The 25,987-nt window shown below is 39.8% G+C and overlaps 1 protein-coding gene across 1 annotated transcript in view; it reads right to left on the reverse strand.

The window, feature by feature from the left end:
• Positions 1 to 720: 720 nt before the first annotated feature.
• The window catches only part of nrg2b (neuregulin 2b), a 73,957-nt gene continuing 48,690 nt past the window's right edge, over positions 721 to 25,987 (reverse strand). Inside the window, exons 5-11 of the mRNA XM_042493905.1 lie at positions 22,945 to 23,003; positions 14,075 to 14,177; positions 11,883 to 12,012; positions 9,358 to 9,485; positions 6,905 to 7,120; positions 4,007 to 4,190; positions 721 to 1,498 (exon numbers count right to left, since the gene is read on the reverse strand). Of these exons, the coding sequence (XP_042349839.1) occupies positions 1,022 to 1,498; positions 4,007 to 4,190; positions 6,905 to 7,120; positions 9,358 to 9,485; positions 11,883 to 12,012; positions 14,075 to 14,177; positions 22,945 to 23,003 (1,297 nt within the window). The 3' untranslated portion in view covers positions 721 to 1,021. The remainder of the gene's footprint in view (positions 1,499 to 4,006; positions 4,191 to 6,904; positions 7,121 to 9,357; positions 9,486 to 11,882; positions 12,013 to 14,074; positions 14,178 to 22,944; positions 23,004 to 25,987) is intronic.

Genomic DNA, 25,987 nt, shown 5'->3' on the forward strand with positions numbered 1-25,987 from the left:
AGTCAGGCTGGATTACAACTGGATTGGTTAGGTTCGGTTTGGATCGGCAGCTCCCTGGCCAATGACTGCTCACGGAGGGAGGTTCTTACAGTGCAATGGAGCTTCTGGCAGCGTGAGGATTGGTGAGGAGGAGCATGTCAGTCAAAACAAGAGAACCACACTTTCCAAGGTGAATGGAGGCGCCGACCAAATGAAGCTTCATGAGGTGTACACACGCACACGCACACACACACACACACTGCAACCACCACCAATGTCATGGCAGCACCCTGAACACCGACACAGGAATCTGGAGTTACTTCCCCTCAACAACTCCCTAACACTCTTCACAGAAATAACAACAAATGACTGACAGGCAGCGAACGAGGACATAAAAGACCGATGTGATTCATCCAAAAAAAAAACATCAGAGAAAACTACCCTACACTTCCGGTTGCGTCAGTGACTAATGTCCCTGTGAAACGAGAGCATTGCGTGGATCATACTCATGTAAACAGACACCTTTTACACAGGAGGAATCAATATTGCATGATGACATAATCAGATCACAGTTCAAAAAGAGGAAGATCCCAAATCAGAGAGAAAAACCAAAGCAAAAGGAAGGAAGAGGGTTGGTCTCTATAAAAACGAGGAGTCTTTATAAGAAAGGCTACAAAAACTCAATGGGACCTCCGACTTCAGCATACAGCAAAAGGCACCACAATATTATTCTATTTATCTAACTTGTGAAAAAATTGGCACGTAATTTCTCTTATTTTTTCATCTCTCATAATGCTGTAAATCAAAAAACTTTACATATAAATATTTCCCCCCGTTATAAAAAAAGTCTTTGCTGTTAGCTAGTAGACAATTTTTGCTGAAATGAAAATAAATATTTCATTTGTTTAGAATATCTGTCTGTTATACAAAATAAAAATATTTCTCCTAGGTGCAGGTCTCTAGTCCACTGGTTGTGTGTAGGAGGAAGGGGAGTGTGTGAGGTGGAGGGGTGGGTGGTGACGGGGGAGGGGGGGGTTAAGTCTTAAAGGGGCATGTTGTCGGCCTTGGAGCGTTGCGACTGCGAGCCCCGGCTCTGCCCGTTGCTGCGTGTACCTGGCCGACTCAGCCCGCGGTGAGTCCGTGTGTCCGCACCGGATGCCGAGCGGAAACCCGGCACGGTTAAGGGCGGGTCCATGTTCATGTTCTGCATACTTAGGAAAGGTGTGCTCTCCCCGTGAGCATCCTCTTCCTCCTCCTCTTCCTCCTCCTCCTCTGACTGGCTGAAGCTCTGTGAGCTGTAGTCCCGTAGGCCCGTTGAACGCTGGGAGATGTGTCCATTGAGGCGGTTGCGTCGCGGGCGGCGCCGGCTCCGGATGGGTTCCCGTGAAGAGGCGTACTCCTGCGTGGTCTCATAGGCCTCGTCGTCAGGGAGGCGGTAGGGGCTGGACGGTAGACTTCCTGTACTCTCCGTCAGGTAGGGTCGCCGCGGACGCCGGGGCTGCCTATATAAACTCCCATCCTGAAATGTAAAACAAAGAGGAGATTTGACAGAAACTGTATGTGTTAAATATGTATGTTTGTCAGTGGTTTCCTCAAAGGAACTTCAGCAGGGTCGACCCAAACCATAGACTATATATAAAGATGGACGCCGCATCTCAACTTCCTCCCATCTTACAAATCTAAAGGCAAAGTTTTCCGGATACGGCAACAGCCATCTTGCACTGGTGACGTCGTTTGGAGCCAGAGTCTGCTCAAAAGCAATGCGGTTTTGAGTTCCTGTCGATACAGCAATTTGACCAATTGCATGCAGCACTATTGAAAGGGAGCACACCGATATGCAAACATAGCTATCAATCATATTTCCAAATACCCTTTGTCAGCATCAAATCAATAATTTAAACCAAACTTTTTAGAAAGGCAAACACTTCAACAAATAACTATCTAAACTGACATAAAAATGTATTTAGAGTGTACTTTGAGTTTTAGTTTGGCCCATGTCCCATTCACTAACATGGAGGGGCGGGGTTTATGACCTATACTGCAGCCGGACACCAGGGGGCAATAGAGATGTTCTGGCTTCATTTCATGGGAGCTGTCATCATTATATACAGTGTGGGTTTTAATATCATTACTACCATACGATATTGTGTGGAAAAAAGTTTTAGTATGTATCAATACAAATTATGTCAAATGCAGATTGCCAAAAATACCAGGACGTTCAACTACATTCTGTTGGATATTGAAGTATGCAAGCCAGCATACTTTTCTGGCTATTCTTACCCACAATCCTCTGCGCAGCAGGTGATACATACGTCACATTTTGACAGCTGATTGACAGCTGACAGAAGCCGCAGTGACGGATGACTGATGATCAGTTGAATGGGTAATATTAGGAATATGAATCATTTGAGTGAACAAAATAATCAAAGATTTCCAACAAGAACAAAATGAAAATAACAGTGAGGGTGAAATGCACATATAGACTAATATAATGCATAGAAAATATTAAAATCCACAGTGTATGTAATCATAACTTAAACATTGCAAAGTCACAACAGCAGGGCTCTCTGGGTTGATCTGGCGAGTTTGACCCTCTTTCTTATATACCTGGTACCATGGAGATAAAACAAATCGCCATTTGCCAAAGTTCAGGGCGCAGTGTTATGAAGAAGTGGTATATCTCAATTGTGTACATAGTGCATGCCACATTACATACTTTGGTCAGCCACAGTACCAACTCAAAGTAAAAAGAAAAAGTATGTGATATGGAACACAACCACAAGCTATGATGTCCTCACAGTGATGTTAACCATCAGGTTAAAGGGATAGTTCGGGATTTTTGAAGTGGGGCTGTATGAGATACTTATGTATAGTCAGTGTTTTGCATACAGTAGGTAGTAGTCGGTACACACCCGGTTTGCAGAAACTACACCCCCTTAGACTGATGTTGTACTTTTTAGGTAGGTGTTATTTTGAAGTGTCTTAAACAAGTTTTGATATTAATCTGTCTATACACTATAGTAACAATGAGCTGTGGCAGCAAACCAGGAGCATGCCAACCGCCAGCTGCTGTATGTAATACACTGGCTATGCATAAGTATCTCATACAGCCCAGCTTCAAAAATTCAGAATAATTCCTTTCAAGGAGGAGTCTAGTGATGTGCTAAATGTATCTTTTGAACAAATCTCAAGGAAAAAGCAAAAAAAAAAACCAATTAACTCACATTATGAATAAGTAGGGCTCCAACCAATAATTATTTTCTAATCAATAAATCATTATTTTTTTCTTTTCTGGGTTTGTAAAGTCATTTAAAAACGGAACTTGTAAACAGCAGCGTCTTTAAATGGGATGTTTTATCCAAACAAAAGTCCAAAAAACTGTTCGGTGTACTCTCATGTATTACAAAGAAAAGCATCAAATTCTCACATTTAGGATGGAAGACATTTTGATGATGATAGTAGATGCCAATATATTTTCTGGCGATCGACAATCTGATTAACTGACTAATCGTTGCAGCTCTACTAACAAGTATGTCTATTGTATCTAAGGCCTGTTTTACAGTGTCTCTCTGCCACAGCGCTCCGATGTTATTCAAAAATTATTCAAAACACATCAGTGAGTCACGCTGTTGCACTGGGTGACATGTTCCTTCATTACCATGAACACACACACACACACACTGTGGTTTATTTTGAGTTGATCACACACTCACCGTCCTGCTGCCGTTAATACTCACTAGAGTGCCAAATGTGTATTATTCCGCAGCTGAAAATAGTCCCTAACAAAGGCACTTTTTACTCCTGTTTGACTAACATTAAGCTGTTTTGGGTCATAATTTCCTCTTTAAAGGAAAAGTAAAACGTTTGTGACCCTTTTTAAAGAAAAGATTTCCGTCTTTTGAAGCCTGATGACTTTGTATAGAACATTGCCGCCCAATTTGTTAACTGATGGCATGTTGTTACCATCATATGCTGCCCCTGCCATATGACAATCATTGGTATGTGTGGATTACATGTGTCTACGTACATCGGGGTATCGTAGCAGCGGCTGGTCGTCGTCTCTGTGGTAGGCGGCAGCGGCAGGGGGCAGGGAGAGGGCGTGGCTTGTGTTGGGTGAGGTGATCTGGAAGGTGGGTACCTGGGGCGGCAGCGGGGGATAGTGGAACTCCACTGGGGACAGGCGCGCTGGCGTGGTCAGCGCCGACACATACCTGGACAGGAAAGATGACAGCAGATCATTATCTGAATCTCACCTTAAAATGTGTAGTCACTGAGCTGACGTCACAAACTTCACTAAAACTAGCACACATTTAACCACATTCAGAACAGATGATAGACACTAAAATACACAGAATGGAAGAATTTAGTGTTTATGAGTCTCTAAAGTTTTGCCTTTCATGTTTTTCAGTGTAGCACTAAGTTACAGTAGTTTAATTAGCTGTGATCTTACAACCAACGTCACCAGAACTTTTGATAAGTCATTAAATAAATCAGTGGGGCACAAAAGTGGAAGAAGGTTTTTTGATGCAGACACACTTTGTGATTTGGACTGATAGCAGTCCCTAGTCAGTATCAACCATTTTCCTAGTGAGTATAATCCATCACTTTTCTAAACCACTTGTCCTCTTCAGGACCAGGGGCCTGGAGTCTACCCAGCATGCACTGGGCAAAAGGAGAGGTAAATCTTGCATAGGTCACAGGGCTAACACACACAGACACATAACAACATTAACACCTGCAGGCAGTTTAGTGTTTCCAGACCACCTGACCTGCAAGTCTCCGGACTGTGGGAGGAAATATACAAACTCCACACAGAGATGCCGCAGCCAGCTGGCTCCAGCTCGCAGGACCTTTCTGTCGTGAAACGACAGTGTTAACTGCTGCGCCACCTCCACACCCACTCAGTCCGTCACAAGAATCAAAAAGCATCAGTGAGCATGTGCCTTCTCGAGGAGTGTATGCTGCACTTCACTGAGTTCAGTTGTTAATGCACAGTTGATCCACAACAGAGATTCAAAAGTCTAAAAGACTAAAACAACTTATCACCAAAATGCAATAGTGATGTGTTTTAACAACCTTACAGTGTGTGTTGCATACATGGTTGTCGATAGATATAAGACAGATACGGCTCATTTAGAGTGATATGATTTGATACAATTCAGTGACTAGAAACTGATATAGTAACTTTTTTTGCCAAAAAAGTGTGTGTGTGTGTGGGGGGGGGTCTATTTCTACGCAGTGATAGTGGAGGTAAAACACTGGAAAAGTGTGATACACTGAACTACACAAACATTCAGTGCAGGGACTCTATTCAATTTGCGCAGGGCTTGACACTGACTTTTTTTCCCCAAGTTTAAAAATTAAGGAGCGCATAAAGAACTTTACAGTCACAATGACAAAAACCGTCTGCACATTCAAAACTTGATCGCAGGAATGTAAATCAATGCATTGGTACAATGGATGTATCATTAACATGAATTCAATATTTCCTGCATTTAAATCTACTGAAACTCTGAAATTACTACTACTTCTACTGAAATTATATAAGAAGTACAATAGGAAGACACAAATCAGATCACCATTGGGTTGATGTTGTGCACAGAAGTTACTTTCTAAACTAGAAAAAATGCTCTCCTCGTGCAGACCTACATCAGTGGCTGCTGTTTGGCTGCAAAGCGGCTGCCAGAGCTGACATCGTGCAGCCACTCTGGACAATGCACATAGTGCAACTGTCCTCAGTGGAAATGTCCTTACAGGCTCCCTTACAGTCAAGATGGTCACAAAGATAACAAATGACTAACTTGAATGAATGAATAAAAATGAATAACTTTTGGTGCCTAATTTTAATAGATCATAACATAGCAGGTATGGAATTAATCTGCAGGAGCTGTGGTTTAATATAAGGCTAAACTTTTCTACAGATGTCTGTTTTTGAAACCACGACAATGGCCAAAATATGGCCTGCAGCAGATAATAAGGTTTTAAGTTTTTATCTAAGATGACTGACTTCCCCCCACCTAAACCCGACAAAACCTTTGGGGGGGTGCTACATATTAACAGGAGCTTTTGCTTCCTGCTTTTGCCATGTGATTTTGTTGATGACTTGCACCCCCTAGCGGCCTGTTGAAAGCAGTAAGGAGTCATCAGTCAGCAATGGTGTAAAACAGTCAATAAAACAGGTTTTCAAACTACTGTGAGTCACCACAACCGCGAGAGATCCTTGAGCAAACAGTCATGCATGTGCACACAAAATATTAGGCTGATTGGTCCAGTAATATGCAAGGTTAGCTGTGCACAGAAAGATATCTACACACACACAAACGCACAACACATGCTCATGCAGCACACACAAAAACACATGATCCCCTTTAGGGCTTACATTTGGCATCGATAATAACATCATCCCTTTTAACTAATAATTCTTTTACCACAGTCCCTCAGAAGTTATTTAACATTTTTAAAAAAACTGTCAATATTCATGTTCAGTATCATGAAACTGTACCACTGAGGTGCACACAGGTAACAGCTGAATTCAAGGATGTCAAGTCTGTTTATTAGTCAGAGGGCATTCTGGGACATGTAGGAAACCATTACTTCTTAAAACTGTAGAAATAGAGTTAGGTTGAGTCCAAGTGGTTGAATTATTTTATTACCCTCACTACCACGACAGCACTGGTTAATAAAGTCACATTACAATATGCAGTATCTGGGTGATGTAGTCCTTGACATTGAAAAAGAATCATAACAATTAGCTGCCACTTGGGGTCGCCAAAGAGTAAAGGAGCTGCTGTGATAAAAAACAGAAATTAAAAGTGCTGTATAGTCATGCCAGACTTAAACCCCTCCACACAAACCAAACACACACACACACACACACACACACACACACACACACACACACACAAACAACCACCTTCTCCCCTACCTGTCACTGTGGGGCGAGTCTCTTAGAGAGTCGTATGAATCCCCATACTGCATTCCCGGTCCGGACATGTCCGTGCAGCCCCAGTGGGCGGCCCTCCTCGCCATGCATGCCGGGCTGCTGCACTTACTGGTTCCCACAGAGCTGGACAGCCCACCTGACTGGCAGTCTGAGTTCATACTCTCTGTTCGCTCCATGCTCCACGTCTGCTCCTCGTGTCTGCAGGTGTGGGTGTCAGCAGAACAAGTTTAAAAGGTTACAACAGCACAGAGGAGGCAGGAGGATACAGAGGAGGATGGATCGCAGGGTAAAGAGACTATACCACTAAAATGTCTATCAAAGCACAGTCATTGTTCTGAGAAAAAAATCACTGAATCACTGACTGAAACACTGACTCAACAGCCAACTGAGCAACTCAACACAGTCTGATTGTACTCTACCTGCCGAGCATGAAATGGAGACGAGACGAAAGAAACAAGAGCTGGTGATGAAAGTGGAGCATCAACAAGCCAAAGACATGTATTTTTCCTCAGGAGTTGGAGGACCTGATTCAGTGTTAGGCCTGGTCCATACAGACACTTGTGTTTTATGAAAAGGGTTTTTTTTCACACTTTTGTTCTCAAAAAAATAAAAATAGACAAATAATCCTGTCCACAGAAGCAAAGTTACAAAAAAGTTTCCACGTGAAAACACAGAAACAAAACTGAGGCACTGTCAAGAACATGCCAAACCAACAGGTGGCAATAAAATCCTAATCCTAAAGTCATGTTGGCCAATCAAAAGTCTGCAAAAAGCTGATACCCAAAGGTTACCTGGAGCCGTGACCTCCATAGCTTATTTTGACCTATTTGATCTGTTTGAATGACTTCATTAAAGTAATGCAACTTGTTACATTAGAATACGTTTTGATAACTTGTCTAACAAATATTATAAATTGGGCAATGTAGATGAAAAATATCAGGAAAGTCTATGCCAAAAGCAAGCAAACCTGCATGGTGAAAAGATGCAAAGCAACAGAATATGCTACTTTGATATTTTTTACTGATTTCATAATTCACCTTTAAAATGTTTCATGTTACACAATGAAAAATCTGCCACTGGTGCAAGTTTCCAGATCAAGTCTCTGTGATGATCAAAGTTTCTCTCCTTTTGATTCAGTAGATTTTGTTGAGAAAGTGGAATAAACTGACAAAGTTTTCAAAGCAAGTTGAACTACGCTGCCAAAAAGCTCCTCAAGGTTTGACCCACATTTTTTACCTTCTTTCACCCAAATTACATTTTCTTAGTTAAGGCCAGTTTATAGTGTGTCTAATCCACGCTGTGGGCTCTGCATAAATGCGTGCCCTACACCATAGCCTGACACGCACCCACCCAAAAATTTAACTACAAGTGGAAGCATTGCAAACCTCCTGTTTATTTTTATATGCTGACAAACATGTCCCCCCGTGGAGGAAAGCTTTTATTTCCTTTTATTTCATAGATTTATAGATTTTATAGATATATATTCTGGAGTTAGATATTTCATAGGAAAACATAAAAGCCCCAACAAAACAGCGTTTGAAGTCTTGTGTGTGATTTATCATAGGAATGGAGAAAAAATACAGTAGCTGCTAGCCTTTCTCCCGCTGCTGAAACTCCTATTGTGTATAATTTGTATTTTCTCATTATTGTGCATTTGAAGAAACCTAAACGTAGACTAAGCTATGCAATGTAAAATGTCATAGGCTTATGCTTCCAGTGTCAGCGTGTTGTATTTGTGGGGAAAACATTTTTACTAAAAGATAACTGCTTTGTCTGTCAACCTTGCAAGATCTAATGGAGCACGTTTTTGTACTTATGTTTAATATTAATGTTTATGAGCCATGTTTGATGCGTGGTAGTTGAATTGATCAAACTTTACTGCACTTCACAGAAACTCAAAACAGCGGCATAAAAGGCCCTCTGCCGCCTAGTGTTTTGGAGGTGTAACAGCATCGCGACAGACACAACAGCTCAAGAAGAAATGCTCACAATGGCAAAGGCCACTTGCAGAGTAAAACCTATACACAACTATAAATCAGCCTTTAGCTGCTTCTCTTTCTATCCATGCAGGCAGCATTAACTGTGCAGAGATAGCTATCTCTAAGACTTTTGTTGTCACCTTAATAATACAGTATATTACATATAATAATAGATTTGAAAAGATTACAATTATTTCTGGCACAAACACACAAACAAAACAGGAATAATTCTTTCCAGAAACAATGTTCTTGTTACTCCAGAAAATCCACAGACCATTCCAGTTCTCAGTGGAACTACTTTCTCACAAAGAAATAGTCCCTTTTAAAAACTGTTAATGATTGAAAATGAAATGGAAAAAGAAGACTAGGAATATGGACGTTACTATCTTTGCACATGTACACGTGCCCATCTGGATGTGTGTGTGTGTGTGTGTGTGTGTGTGGCGGCAGGTCTACCTGGAAGCATGTGAGGCAGTGGTAGAGTGGTGGGAGCGGGTCGACATTCGGCTGCCTGCGTAGTTGCCTGCACCCTCGGCTCCGTGGCTGATCACACACTCTGTCGTTGGCACGCTCTTGGAGATGTACTGCAACACACACACATACACATACACACACTCACACTCATTTTAATACATACATAACTTGTGTTTCCACTTTCAGATAACAAAGATATCATACAGTAAATATAAATATACATAAATATGAAGTAACGATGAGAGATTCTCCTGCACAGACCTTGTGTAACTCCTCTTCTCTTCTCCTCTCTCCTCACTGTTTTCATTGTTGCTTTTATGCTGACTCATGCACATTATGTCTCCAGGAGAATGGTAGGTGTTTCTGCCCTCTCTTTAACGTCTGTCAGCTCTGTGCCACCATATTTCCCCGTGTTGTCGGTGGATCAGACTTTTATTTACACAAAGACCAAACTGCTCTGAGGGCCAAAAGAAGCTTCTTGTTGGAGTTAAAGCTAAACAAAGGCTGCCAGTGACTCCATCTAACATGAACCGGCCGAGGCTCTGTGGGCCTACTGTGCAGTTTCTCAGGCGAAGCTAAATTTAAATTTTAAAAAAGCAGTAATTTAGCAATAATGTATATCTCAGGGTATTCTGAAAATTTTCACCCCAAAATCCTACTCATAGGACAGTTACATTTTTTTAAAAGCACTGACATATCCAGCTCTATTTCCGTAGCACTTTGATAAGAAAGCAAAGTCAGCCTGAGGATTACAAAATGTGACTTCTATAAATTTTGATTGGTGGCTAATAGATGATTGTAAACTCAACTGATTCCTTTATTGTGATGTATTTTTTTCCCCGTTACAGTTTTTTTTTGTGGAGTTTTTCCTTAGTCGATGTGAGGGTCTAAGGACAGAGGGATGTCGTATGCTGTAAAGCCCTCTGAGGCAAACTGTGAATTGTGATAATTGGCTTTATAAATAAAACTCGACTTATTTTTATTGATGGTGACCAGCGGCTAAAACAAAATCAAGGATGCAAAGAAATTTTCTGGTACACACCCACTCTGACACAAACAATATATATATATATATATATATGTGTGTGTGTGTGTGTGTGTGTATATATGTATATAAAGAATAAAAAGAAAGAAAGAAAATAAACACCCCTCTTGCCATTGAATGAGTAACTTTTCCCTGTTTTGACATTCAACCTAGTCAGTTATTTTTGTTACATCATTTTAAAGGGGACCTGTTATACTTTGCCTTATTTTCTGTCACATATCAGTCCACTGATTTTGTTTTCCAAATAAAAAGTCAAAAATTCCAAATTTGTCCCAGTGCTGCAATTGCAACAATTAACTGCCAATAATGTTTATAATTATAAGGTCAGAATCCGAGACAGGATCACAACTATTTTTTGCAATTTTCATTTGCCCCCAGAAATTTCAACAACTAACAAATGTAAATGCACATCTATAAACACTGCAACTTACATCACAGTTTTTTGGAAAAGCAGTCGTGAAATAAGGCATTTTACGCTGCACAAACCAAAAAGAAACAGCCTGCAAAATCCTGGAGGGATTGATATATACAGTAACAATGTTGAATGTTCATATCAAATACGGCCAAAGCTTCAAATAATGAGGTAAATGTACATTAAAGTAATCCCTGTGAGCAAAAACCTCAGGCTTTATGCCTGTAACACACTGTCTGCCTGAGCAGTGCATGAGCGTCGTGGAACCTGTGATGTACCGTGATTTTTTACAGTAGAAAGTGCGTTTTCGGGAGCCGAGCTCGAGAGACAGTGTTTTTATATAATGCATTTTAGTATTTTGATCATACTACACAATTCATTTTTGTTAGATTACATAATGTTAATTTGGATTTTTATCATACATTTTTTTAATTGTTACTGGATTCATTAGAATTTGTATTTATTTTTGCCTATTTATTTTATTTGTTTATTTTATGAGGTTACTTTTATTTTCATTTCTCTATCATATAACACTGACAGTTTGTTTTTTACCATACAGTACATGTTTTATTCACTTGATTTATCTTTATTTGTATCTATTCTATTTGTATTTGTTTGTTGCATGAAGTTACTTTTATTGTCAGATTTCTATTATATTACATTGACTTTTGCAGTTTTACATGTATTATACTAGGATTGTTTTTCTTAATAAACAGGTGCAATTGTTGTATAATTTTTTGCAAAGGCATAACTTAGTGTGACTGTTGAAGCATGTAAACATGTTCTAGCAGAAACCCAAAATACAAGTATAAACCTGAATATGATCAGAATAGGTCCACTTTAAAAAAGTGGTGGTTACTTATTTATTTCTGAGTGCAGCTCTGCCTCTGAGAAAAAAACTTGTGAGAAGTGACTTGTTGTGGGTTTATTCCCAGCATGAAGTTTGGGGTCGACAGGAGGTGACGTTACTTCCAGCCTGTCAGTTAAACCTGACCTCAGGATCACCTGAACCTGCCTCTGCTGCTGCGTGTCTCCACTGTTTGGACTCACGTCAACCATGGGGATCTCCTCAGGACCGGGACCGGGGTGGTTGGGTCCGTTGGCCAGCATACGGTTGGGTTGCTCCACACACTGATTCTGGTTCTGGTGTAAGTGACTGTGCATCTTCTTCCTCTGCTTCCTGGAGGGGCGGTGATGAGGGAACAAAAAGTGATTCGGCTAAAGTGACTGATATCATTTTGCTACTCATTTTAATTGCTCTTCAAAAAACTTTCCTATCTCTCCTTAGCTGTCAATAATTAGCACTCCACCCATTAAATCATGGTTTTATGGTTACAGCAATATCTTCTAGGCATGGCAACGCTGTCTCCAACACAAACCTTTTGGCCACCAATGAAATAAAGAGTATTCTCCTGTTGTACTCACTGTAAAATGTTCAGGATCGAAGGTCCAGAAAAACTCTGGACCACAAAAAAAATTAATGAAGAGCAGAAGGAATTAATCAGCCCTTTGAAACCTAGGCAAATAAGCTTTATTTCTTTCAAAAACATGAGAGAAAGACAACAAGCAGCTTTACAGGAAATGACCCAGAAATTGGCAGACAGGAAACTATGACAAACAAACAAAAAAATGACCCAGAAAAAAATGGCGTAAAAATTATAACAATTCTGAAAGATTTAAAAATATAACTCTGATAAGTATAAGTATAGTTTAGTATAGTTTAAATTTTTCCTTGTTTTATTTTTTTTTATTTAAGAAATAATAATTGTCTAATTCTACTAATTTCTTGTGATTTGCAGGGCATTTTAAGTTGCTCATTGTCCTTTTCTTTCCATGTTTTTAAAAAGAAATCAAACCAAATTGCCTGTGGTCCTAAATATTTACGAAAAGTGTCTGAATGCAGCACAAGGACAGTAATATCAATCCAGGTTTCAAAGGGTTAATAATCGATGGCTCTTGGTAAATGTGATGTGATTGGGTATTGTGCAGTTATACAACCAACAATTTTCTCTTTTTAGACACATGACAAACCCATCCAAAAACAAATTAGCATTCCATTAATGGCATGTGTGTTGGAATGTGAATTAGTCACTCTACAGTAGTGTTGGAAAGTAACTAAATACATTTACTGAAGTATTTTACATAAGTTCAATTATGAGGTCTTTCAGTTCAATGCGACTCGACAGCTAGCTGGAGTTACTGATTAAAAAATCATATGAAAAGCTGTAAAATACAATTTATTATTAAATCAGTGTTTCCCAACCCTCTTGGCTTGTGACCTCTTGCTCAAAAAGCAGTGTGTAGTTGGGGCTCCTTGTCACATTTCAGTTGTCTATGAGTTCTTAGCAGTTCCATCAAAGAGTTATTTCACCTTTTAATATTTTAAATGATTTCATTTAAATAAAAAACAAAACTGAAAATGAACTTAAACATTCAATTATAAGAGATAAAAAAGGTTTTCTTGATATTTTTACCTGGTCAATTAATCATTTTTAAAAGAAACTTCTCTCTCTCATTTAAATACATTTTAGGTCATTTTCTTGTCACGTTTTAAGAACGTTTTACAATTTATGGCAAAATTCATGCCAAGGTACTGATGATCTTTTTTTATATGTTTTTGAAAGAAATTATGTTTTAAAAGTTTAAATACTTTCAAATGGCATCTAAATGCTGTGCAGGAAAACAGATGTCCATCCAGGTTTAAAGGGGGCAAGCATTTTAAAAAATGAAAATGAATTTCAGACAGATGATGAGAACTGTTAATATTTCCTCATTTGGAGAAAAAAAAGGCAAAGCTTTGTTCGGGTACACCCTGGCAGCACTACATTCCTGCTCACGACCCCTTAGATATGTCTTGTGACCCTTTTGGAGGGGCCTGATCCTCAGGTTGGGAACCACTGGACTTAACTAGCTAATGTATATGAGCTGCTTGAGCTTCATCTTGACCAGCTGCAACAATAAAATGCTACTTACATAGATATGCATCAGTAACCATCTAATAATGTAGTATATAAATCACTCACAGCAGACATTTTTTGAAGGAGAACAAGTGTCTTGAATACTTCGGTATATTTTGTACTTTTTTAAGAAAAGTCTCTGAATACCCCCCCCCCTCCCCCCCCCCCCATTGCTCTAAAGCATGAAGACAAAAAGCGAGTCGCAATGTTTTTTGCAGTGGGTTAATTTAAAGGTTTGGAGCCTTTCATAAATAAATAGTTATATTTCCTTTCAGAGACACATACTTGGTTTTGCAGTAGGCCACCACACAAACGATGCCAACCACCAGCAGCGCTACACAGATGCCTGTGATCGTCAGCACCCGCCTCTGGTAGAGCTCCTCAGCCTCTGTGGGTGGAAACACGCACATACAAACACACGTGTTCACATGCGCGCACACACCCATGCATTGGCAGAAAGACAATCACAGAACAGACAAAAAGACGCACGCACACACACAGATACACACACACACCAACAGCATGAGCTCTACTCCATTGATGGTGACTACAGAAACAGTTTTTTCTCACTATTATCTGCTGCCATCCTATCCCCTGTGCTGACTGTAAAACAGCTCCTGCTCTATCATGTCACATGCCTTTCAGATTTAACTGTACTACAGTCAAACACACTGCTGCTACTACTACTACTACAACACAGGAGTAATTCTACAAGCTCAGAAATATTATGATGAAAAGCACAGACTTCCTGCTGTCCCTAAACACATGTATTTACAATGGCCATGGGGATGTAATGCTACAGATGGCACTGGAGGGGATCTGAATGCATGCCTGTATGGATGGATCATCAAAAAGACATGTGGCTAAGATGAAAAAAATATAGCAAAGTGTTGACACCACAGAGGCCCGAGAGTATAATGATTTGGTATTCACAAAGCTCACCATAACTTTAGGATGTAAGCCATGTTTTTCATGTCACTTTTAAATTCATTAATCTACTTGATTACAGGGGTAAGCTGTATGTGCTTTTATTATTTTTCATTTCCTATGCTTGTATGATCATGTATTTTTACGCTATCAAGTTTGCAGAGTTGCACATGAACACACTAAAAGAGTGCATTGATTGAACGTGCTCACATTTTTTGGTTTTGGTAAACAGAACATACCCGTTTGCAACTAATAAACATGAACATGAGCTTATGTAGTGTGTTTTATGGCATCCGCAGGCATGGCTAACATTAGTGACAATTCAAGAAACGCAGCTGACAGTACTGCAAAGGCTTTTTTATATGACTATCTGAGGGAGTTCTATGTATGATTCAGCCCACCAGGTCTCAAACAAACTGACAAAGGCTATAGATATACCCCATAGTTTTAGATACTTTATGTTGAAAACTCTCAATTCCATAATTATGCTAACTCTAAAAGGAGAACAACAGCCAAAAAATGTTGCAAATTAGGGAGATAATGCATTTCAGGAGCTCCTTACCCTCCGAGCAGAAGACAAGATGGTGACTGCAATTACCATTTTATGCTAATGTTATTGTTTATAAAGTGCTGCTGACGCATATGTTGTCACAGTAGAGGCCAACTCTATTGTGTTACATGTCATGCATCTTTTGCTTCCACAATGCCGGCATGCTGTCTCAAATTAAACACTGGGGGCAGCATGATGCCGCTGTCGTTTAGTTCTTTGTAAAACTGCAAAGACTTAGTCTCTGTGTAAAAAGGGTTACTGGTAGGTGTGGTTGGGTGTGGTCAGAAGTGCGCTTTGTAACAACAGGAACCCCACCCAACAGTGATGTCACGAAGTCGTGGAGTTCACTGCTACATCACAAGTTGAGTTAAAAGATACAGATAAAACGTTTTGTTCAAAAGTGTCCTTGACCTTTAACTCTGTCTTTGTTTATTTAAAAAAAATGTGACCACAGTATGTTTTTTGTGTTTTGTTTTGTTATGTTTGCTTTAAAAATGGGTAAAAATAGTAAGCCATGGTATTATGGTACTAGTTATTTTTCTGATGTTGGAGTAAAGTTGTCATAAAAAGTGTTACAATGACTTGCGATAGTTATTTATGAGTTCTCCCTAAATTTTAAGCGATAATTTGACAGTTTTGGCTTTAGATGCTATGTCAAATTCATAACCACATTTGGTGACAAATATAAGTTACCATAAAAAATATTTTACTTTTCCTTATGAAACTACTGAACTGACCTATAATCACATGAAGAAATAATTTACGAGGAGCCATAAATGTTCTTTTATTTTACATTTTACTCTTTCCTCACTAAGAATTTTCCAGTCAACACTTCTGAGACACTTGTCGGACGTCTGTGAAGTGTTTGCTGGTGACAGGATCGACTTGTTTACAGGACTTTTCTGTCATAGCAAGAACCTGCCTTTGGGAACATCTCTAGACAGATTTGGATCACATTACACTGAACATTAACTTCCAACAGGTTTGTGGTGATGCCGTGTGAATACTCTGCCATCTTGGTGTATCTGGGTTAATTCAGATTTCTGGGCCCGCTGTGGTGCAACACTCTGTGTCGGTATGGAAAGCGCGACGACACAATGACAGAGGGAGCAAAGAACAGAACATGAGGGGAAGAGGGAGGGAGGGAAAGAAGCAAAGGCTAAAAGAGGTCAGGAGGGAGGAGCAGGAGGAAACATGTAGACAGAGGGAGGGAGAGGAGCAGGGGCTGAGAGAGGAGCAGGGGAGCAGGGGCGTGTCCAGGAGAAAGGCCCGGGGAGACACTAGTCCCCAGGAACCACAGAATGGCCTGACTTTGTCCCCTTATCAACTAAAACTGGATTATGGAGGCCCTTGGATTGTTCGTTACGGCCATATTAAAGTCACTAAAGATAAATTACTGTTTTTCAATGTCATAAAGCTGATGTTACTAAAACATTTGTTAATTTCTTCTCACTTTGGACTAAAACTGAAGCTGTCTTTTAAACCACGTGACACCTAGTCTTCAGCAACCTAGAGTTAAATCTGTCTATTTATCTAGCTGTGGTTCATCACGAAGAAAGCTGGTTGAAAATATGGTAAAATACATCAGAAAGCTCAATTTATTGATTCATTGTATTTCAGCCAGTTCTCATTCCCAACTCGCCAAATACAGTCGCCTTGTCAGTGATCTCAGCATGAGACACTAACCTACACCCACCTTTCGCTGCGGTGTGACACGCACCACACTGCGGCAGTTGTTGACACAGCCGGCAGTAACCCAACTCGCCAAATACCAGTGCTTTGTCAGTGGACAGACGCACAGACCCAACCTTCGCTGTGGCAGTAAAGCAGTTCCAAACTCTAGCGGCAACTAACAAGTATAAAGAGCCAGAGAGTTTGTATAGGGAGGGCGGAAGGGTCAAACAAACACCGGACTTCCAGCTACGAGTCTGGTGTTCACTTCCCCTTTAAAACGAATATTATTATTATCTTAATTATTATGATTATTTATTTACTGTTTTAATAACATTGTAGTGTGCTAGTATGTAAAGAAGGGTTGCAACAATACAACATTTTCTGAGAAAATACCATGCTTTTTTTTCAGAGTACTACTATCAGTTTTACTATCAGTTATGATGACCCATAAGGTCTGGTTGAACAAATGTTTTATTACTATAACTGAAAATTTAAACAGTTTTTTAATTGAAAAAGTGTGAAAAGTCTCCCTTTTGAAAATAGCTAAAGTAAAGGTGAGATTCTCAGTCCAAATGCGTGTTTTTTCAATACCATAGATAATGCCGTAAATGTATCACAGTATACCTTGAAACCAGTATGTTGCTGCAATCTTTATGTGAAGCGTGCTACACTAGGGACGTATATCCCGTGACGTTATATGACATTTGTCACAAATGTACTTATTTAAGCCAAGCCAGGATGGGTTTTTTTCTGAACCGAACCATGGACTTTTGTTGCCTAAACTCAAGGAAATAAATCTGTAAATAAAGTGTTTAACAAATGTTGTATGTCCGTTTATTTTGGATAAGACTATGTACATAATAAGAAGAAACTGTACATTTCCTGTGTAAAAAGAAAGCGTAGTTGGAAAAGATACAATAAAGGTAACACCCTGAAATGGACACACTGTCCCTTAATGTCCAAAACTGACGCATGAGGGTACCCAGCGAGTCATATTTTGACGTGCAGGTCAACTGACAAAGCAGTGGTATTTGACAAGTTGGGATGAGAACACTTGACATATTTCGGAGATCAGATTAAAACAGGGGCAGGTGAACCAAAAACTGTCCCCTTTACCTAATTCATCACCTCAGCTTACCCCGTCTCCCCTCCCTCAATAGCTAACACATGCCACTGAAGAGGAAGGAAGGGGGGCGAGGGAAGAGGAGGAGGAGGAGCGGAGAGTCTAAATAAAGGGCCTCTGTAGGGACTGACAAGCCTACGAGAGCCTTGGCCCGGCATTGTGTGTGTGTCACAGGGTACTGATACAGAAAGGCAAAGGGAAATGGGAAGGCGAGCTCGCTGGCACAGTGGAGCCAACAGCAATCGTGATTTAGGACAGGCGAGCTCTTGACTCTGACACTGAGTCAATCAAGGGCAGAATAATAAGGACAGACTATGTGGTCAGGCCTTTTGCTCGCTCTTGGCAACGCTTTGCAAAAATACTTGCAGCTTGCATGTTTTTATTCGACAGGCTGCTGAAGCCAATACGCACATTGCCAAAGCCCAGAGGACGAGCCAGATACTTGTATTTATCGATGATGTGAAACGTTCTCTGATTTGGGGGGTTTTGCTCTGATTTGGTCCAGATAAGCTTTGATTTGCATCAGGCCTATTGCATAGTGTTTTCTGCGTTTTCTCTCATTGATGTATCCTTCGCAGTTAATTTGTCTCTTTCTCCGATTGTCCAAATTACTCAGACTGTAAGAAGAGCACATGCAAAGAGGGGAGGTTACGTGTCTTAAAAGCAGGTTAGTGGGCAGGAGAAAAAGAGGGACAGGTTGAGGGAGACCCAGTTGTTGGTTTTAGAGAGAAGATGGCACAATAATGTGTGACTGTGAGAGGATCTTGGCAAACCCGTTAAGCACAGCAAAATGAATAATAATGTTCCATACCCATAAATTCAATTCTGAGAAGCTCTGCCAGCGCAGAAAGTTGTCATGGTAAAAGGAAAGAGACAGATAGGGTCAGGTGTAATGTCCACTTTGGAGCAGATGGATTATTTTCATGTCCTATATACGCTGAACCAGAATATGAGTTAATTAGTGCTGTCAATCACAGTGATTGACGCGTGTACCGTCCAGTAACAGACAGACAACTCAGACAGCCTCAGCTCTGTGACCCCCAGAAATGATAGGAAAATAAATAAATAAACAAAAGAAAAAATCAAAAGCGAAGGGAGAAAAAGAACCAGAAGGAAAGAGAAGCCAACAGGCAGGAAAAGGCATGCAGAGACAGACGGACAAAAGACAGCAAGACAAGAAGCCACATCACTTACTGCTATATTTACTAGACCTCATTTCTGGAGTAAACAACAGACAGAAAACAAAATCATAATAATTGTCATAAAAAAACGAGACAAAAGAAAAAAAAACAAAAGATAAAAAGCAGTGAGTTACTCTCCAACATAAAAACACAATACAGTCGATGAGGCTGGCACAGCAAATGGGGGTGGGCGCTGTAACTCGTTTGACTAATGGCAACTGTGTGCCTTGGTATTGATTACAGCATACCTCTTGTATAGCACTTTGTCCCACTACTGCTGCGTACAGCTATTATAACCTCTCATATGATTTACAGAGAAATCATCTCGCCATTCCAAATTTCCATGGCTTTGCATGCATTACTGGCTGTAAAGAGAGATGCCCGTATTAAAAGGCAGCCAATCTGCTGTCCACCCTGACCTCAGCTGCTCTACATTTTGACAGTGCTTTGTGATCGCACCGGCAACAAACCAACATGAACTTAACACAGCAGCACTTCAGCTGACTGAGAGAGGGTCACAATGCAAAAAATAAAAGCACGCAGACAGACTTCAGCATGTAGACAAGGCTTGATGATGGGGTCAGAATAAGCAGACATTACATACAGTGTGATATCTCATGATGTAAAAACCTGGTCTTAAATTAGACATTAGTCGGTGTGGAAACTTCCAAAACAGACAAAGCAAGACAACATGGCATGGAGCAACAGTGTTTAACCCCTGGAAACGAGAAGAAGAGGATTCATTTTTATGCCTCTGTGTTATCTCTGTGATTGCTGGGCCAGTAACAGCAGCATGATGCAGCCGGTGGAGGGAGGAGCATTTCTTTTTCTGTATCAAAGTAACAAGCCAAACCAAATGTGCAATGCTAATTTTATATGCACCTGTCCTGGGATCTCATCTGATTGTACCATCATGTGTTTCAGTGTCACTGCCCATGCAATCACAGGAGAGTGACAAAACATGCCCCACTGTATCCCTGTGATTTAAAAGGAATAGTTAGACATTTTTGAAAATCTGCGTATTGTCTTTCTTGCTTAAAGTTAGATGAAGAAATTGACACCTCGGCTCTCGTGTCTGTACAGAAAATGTGAAGCTAGAGCCAAGATACAGTTAGCTTTGCTTAGCATCAAGACTGGAAGCAGGAGGACACAAGCCTGTCTCTGTCTTAAGGCAAAAATAATAATAATTTGCCCTCCGCGCCACTGATTTTCCAATAACCTGTCTAGTCTACAAACACAAGTTTTAGTTTTAACGCATTAGTTTAAACATTTTATGATGCAAGACATCCTCACAACTAAATGACAGAATAGGTAATTTACCCAAAACTACTTAAACGACAGATATGAACATGAACAGTCGCCGATTTACACACGTGGTTAATGTTGTGAAACGGTCACAGATACTTGGTCAGGTTCAGGCAACAAAACTATTTGGTTGGGTTTAGGACAGATTAAGACTGATTTAGAGAGATTGTGGTTTGGGTTGAAATAAGTACATCTGTTATGTAAAATAACACATGTGATACATGAGTTTTTGGTTTTACATTAGAGACAAACGGTGGACTGCTGAATGAAAGTAAGGCATGTTGGAATTGGACACCAGATCCCAATATGGTGCCAAATTAGTCAGATGGAGTTGCTCATCTGGTGAATATGCTAGAAAAGGGTTAACCAACAGGATATGCAGCGCACTGAAAGAATGCAGTGTTTCTCCCACTGGCCCCGCCCACAGGCTCCTGCTCACTTAATTGTCTTTAAAATGTGATGACTTCACGTATTTTTAAATCGCTTTCATCAGCACGAGGAAAGTTTTACAAATATCAAAACCTCCATGGATAAAAAATATATATATATGAAAAAATAATAATAAATAAATAATAAAATAATAAAAAAAATAATTGACCTTTGCAGTTCCAGTACTCCTTTCATCATTTTTTCCTCTTACAATGGAGGCCTATGGGGAAAATACTTTTTTTGGGTAGTGGAGTATTTTTTTTGCTGCATTACCACGAGTGGCCACTGGTAAAAATTGGAATTGAGGCTGAGCTGTGTTCCTAGGGTCTTGGTAAAAGTCCTGTGTTTGTTTGACCCGTCCATCCACCATGTCCTCTTCTGTACACAGACTTTGTCACTCTTTATACCATGACCTGACTTCCTCCTTTGCTTCGGCCATGTGACGTCACCACCTAACAACAAATGTGATATATAAATGGTGGTAATAAATCGTAAATCGTAATGAATCGTAATAAACTGCTTGTACAGATCACCTGTTAACCAATGAGTTTTTAGAGGTGCTGATTGGTGGATTTTGTTACTGTTGGACAGAGCTAGGCTAGCTGTTTCCCCTTGTTTCCAGTCTTTACGCAAAGCTAAGCCAAATCTGTCCTGGCTGCTGTTTTATACACAACATCATGAAAGTCCATGAGCACTTAAAAAAAAAAAAAAGAAAAAGTCAGACTATTCCTTTAATTTAATTACACTGTGATATTAAGCAAAACACGTGAGACCATTTTCAAATTATTAAAAGTCAACCCTAGAACATTTCAAGCAGCATTTATCCACATGCCATCATGACAACTTTTATCAGATGATCCATGGATGCTCAGGGTGAAAACAACAGGTTCTCTTATTCATCACTGTGAGGTTTTATCCTAATCTCTTAGTCCAGGCCTGAATCCACAGAAACACAGCTTATATGAAAATCAATATCACAAAGGGACCGGCCCTCAGACAGATAAAACCACGAGTGATGTTTTCAAATCTCATTACATTAAGACTTGAATAGTCGAACATATTCTAACTCTAAATCTCATTCTCATTCACTTGCCAAATTATTTGGATTTTGGACACACTGTAGCTTCAAGTAATGACTGGCGGCTGTTCAAAACAATGTCAGAAGGACTTACATTGTTCTCCATGTAAAGCCTCCAATTGTCAGTCGTGCTCCTACTCCAAAAAATAAAATCAATGAAAGATGTTTCTCTTTGTTTAAAAGAGAGATACAGCATAGTCTCAACCTTGTACTGATCATTTCTATTCACATACTGTAGCCTTGTTGTTTAATTTATTGCTCATATTTTGTTAAAAATCTAAACAGCACCGATGGACCATCTACAATGAAAAGTGACACAGTGCTACAATAGAAGAAAATAACTCCAACATCCTGTATTCATTAGTTTTAATTCTCTGTCTCCTCTGTTTCTATTTGTGTAGCTCTCTGAAACAAGCTGCAGCAAGTTTTTTTGTGCAAAATTTACAGCTTAAAAATACAAAATTTTAAAATGTAAGCGTCGATAAAAATGCGGTGCTTAGCGTTGAGTTGTCAATTGTGGAGCTTTTTTTCAGCAGCTTTCTATGTTTCTACATATGAATATAAGCAGATAAATTGCTGCGTTTTGTGTGTTAATTCTGATATCTCGATTGTTTGTTTCTGGTGACCAGAGGAGCACCACGGAGGAACCAGGGGAGACAGGGAGAGGAAGGGGTGGACACAGAGGCATGCAAACTCACACACACACTCACTTCAGTTTACATGAAACACAAGAGCAGGTTTGCAAACACACACACACACTCTCACACACACACACACACACACACACACACACACACACACACACAGAGCGCTCCCTCTATCCAACCCCTCCGATGTAGCATGCAGCATCTCAGTGAGAAGGAGACAGACAAGAGCAGATGGACATACTGTAGAAACCGGCCATGACGGAGTTTTGACAGCGGTCCCCCGTATAGTCATTGGGACACCTGATGGAGGGAAAACAAGACACAGAGGGGAGGGGGAAGGGGAGGAGGGGAGGGTTAAAGATACAGAGCAGGAGGAAACAGGAGGAAGAGAGGAGGAGGAGAAGTACACAAGGACAGATCGAAAAGAGGGGTAGAGAGAGAGTGGAAGGGAAGGAGGGAGGAGACATAAGAGAGCAGAGAGATGAGGGATTAGAAACAGCACAATCCACCAACTACAGAGAGAGAGAGAGAGATGACCTGCATACCGTGACATCACCGCCATCAATATGACATCACTGCTACAGCTAAGACACACACAGTCATGAGGGTCATGTGATGGTGATGCAGGAAGTGGGAGGGGTCAAACGCACAGTGATTAACCTTCAACCCCTCTCACACAAACACACAGAAACAAATGCCTTAATATGGACTATCAACAATCTAACTGAGTGGAGTGGATGACCATCACAACAAGATCACTTCCATGTCAGCCAGGATATGTTAAGCAATGTGCAAAGAACAAGGTCTCCACCAACTACTGAGAAAGAAATCTGGCTCTTTGGCTAAATGCTCCACTTTCTTCATTGCAAACTTTCTGCTGTTTGGGCCTTAACATAGCCTACAGTGGGCATTAACTGACTTCTTTTGATGAAAATAAAACTGAAGAGAGAATCAGTCTAAACAGTGAAGTTTTGGGCCAACCACACAATGAGCCTTAAGAAAGTGTAATGAGCTGAGGAAACGTGAAGTGATCATTTTCTGTGGGTTCGTCACTACGAGCAGCATACAGGATCCAAAAAACTTTCACAGGTGCTTGATCGGAAAACAAACAAAAATCTGACAAAAGCTCTGCAAACTGTACTGACAGCTCCCAGCAATGTAATTTCATAGAGCAATGTTCGGGTATAACAGAGATCTTCGTCAGGTATGGTCGAATGACTATCACAAAGCACAACAAGCAACATAAACGCACTCATCACTCAAGTGGTCGTGATCTGACTGGGAATCAATCCACTGTCAGACTGGACCAATCAGATAACTGTCTGTCACTCTCATATAGGGAACAAAGCATGTGTCAATATGAGCTACACCTATCACTTTACACGTGTGACACTCTATATGAATGAATGAATGAATGAATGAATGAATGAATGAATGAATGATTTTATATGCGTCATGCCCCTGAGTGGCCCATCCCACACAGAATAACATGACAGCAACACAACAGTAACAGACATGTCATGTGATCCATAAACAACATATTCAATTTTGCAAAAAACAAAACATATTTCAGCAGTTACAATGCGATACTATATCTTAAACATTGTCTGACTAACAATAGAACTAACATTTCATACCTAAAATAAAACTATTGCCAGTAAACACCCACATAAATAATAACAGGAAACAGAGAATCATCTTTCTTTTAGCCCATCCATGTTCTATAAAGTCTGCAAATTTGTTTAAGGTAAATAGAAAATAAATTTATGTCCTTCTTGGCCAAAGAAACATTCATCACTGACTGAAAAGGACATCCTCTATGGATGACATGAGTGTATTGATTCTGCCTTTTATTTTATTTTATTTTATAACTTTTATATTTGTCAAATTACTCAACTATTCTTTCTTTATGTATGTATTTCGTACAATAATTTATAATCTGTTAATTGTTGTTATAATTATTAATGCTGTTTTTGTCATTGTTCATTTATCTGTGGGAATGTGTGACTGCATAAGGGGATTTGTATTTGTACACTGATGTAAATGTTTTGATATACAAATAAAATGTCTATAAAAGTTGTTTTTTTAAGTCTGCAAATGAAAACATTTTATGTTTAAACGACCATGCTAACAGAGCTGTATCCTCCCTCATCTCTTTTACTTCTTGTTAAATAATCACAGTCTTAAATCATGATAATACGGGCAATACAAAGCAAAATGAACTTCATTTTCAATTTTATTGAGATCACATTAATAATAAATAAACAATGTCCGTCTTCCTCACGAGTGCCCACCCAACAACCTGTTTCAACATGAGAAGGGGAGACCTGAACTGAGTACACAAAGATCTTTTTCGCTTGGACTATTATATTTCACATAATTTTCTATACCAAACTCATTTTACTATCAAACTATAAGGAACAGTGTAACTATAAAAAAAATAATAATTGGAGAAGCTTTGCTGCAGCTTTAAAAAATACTTGGGGCATCACTAACAATTTGCAGTTAAATCTTATTAGTCAAGTTCAGCCAATTGTTGATTGATCGTCAAATCATGTTTTTGTTTTTTTGGTCATGATCCATATTCTCATTTGCGACAATGTCTTCAATTATTCCCGCACCAGATAGAACAACGGAAACACCCAATTAAATAGTTTGTCTTCTTGGCTTAACATAAGAATATATCTTATAATAGGACGTGCTCCATCCGGACTGTTTGCTGTGTTTAGGGGTGCGTGTGTAGGTATGGTGCTGTCCATGGTACTGAAACAGAGCACGGGAGATCTCAGCCTTCTTGTTTTTCATGGTTCTATATATTTATTGCTGCGCTTATACTTTGTTCTTATGTGAGTGCTCTAAATTAATAAATGTATACTGAAATAGGCTATAATATCCTGACTTATTGGTAGAAAACACACAATTCTATGTAAAATAGGACATTCAGCACCTCCATGTAGCCCTAATGCAATGATCCTTTGTTTCATAACCACATTTCCCGCCACTGCGATGATTCTAGTGCCAGACCGGCAGTCAAATCACGCTCCTTAGATCAAGTTTTCAAATTGGAGACTATATGGGCTCCCCCTAATACGCAATATGTAAACAAACATACTGTATCACTAGCCTCCAGGATATTTTCTGTTTATGACTTTATTAATATGATGCAGTGTACACTTATAGCTGTGGTTAAAACTCCAACCAACACAGAAGTAGAATGTACCTTGTAGAGGTTGGTGTACTTTGAGGTCAAGGTTTAATGAAGCTGAAACTTGGGGTGCAAACAC

This window comes from Plectropomus leopardus, chromosome 9 (genome assembly GCF_008729295.1).
Source record: "Plectropomus leopardus isolate mb chromosome 9, YSFRI_Pleo_2.0, whole genome shotgun sequence".
NCBI classification, from domain to species: domain Eukaryota; kingdom Metazoa; phylum Chordata; class Actinopteri; order Perciformes; family Serranidae; genus Plectropomus; species Plectropomus leopardus.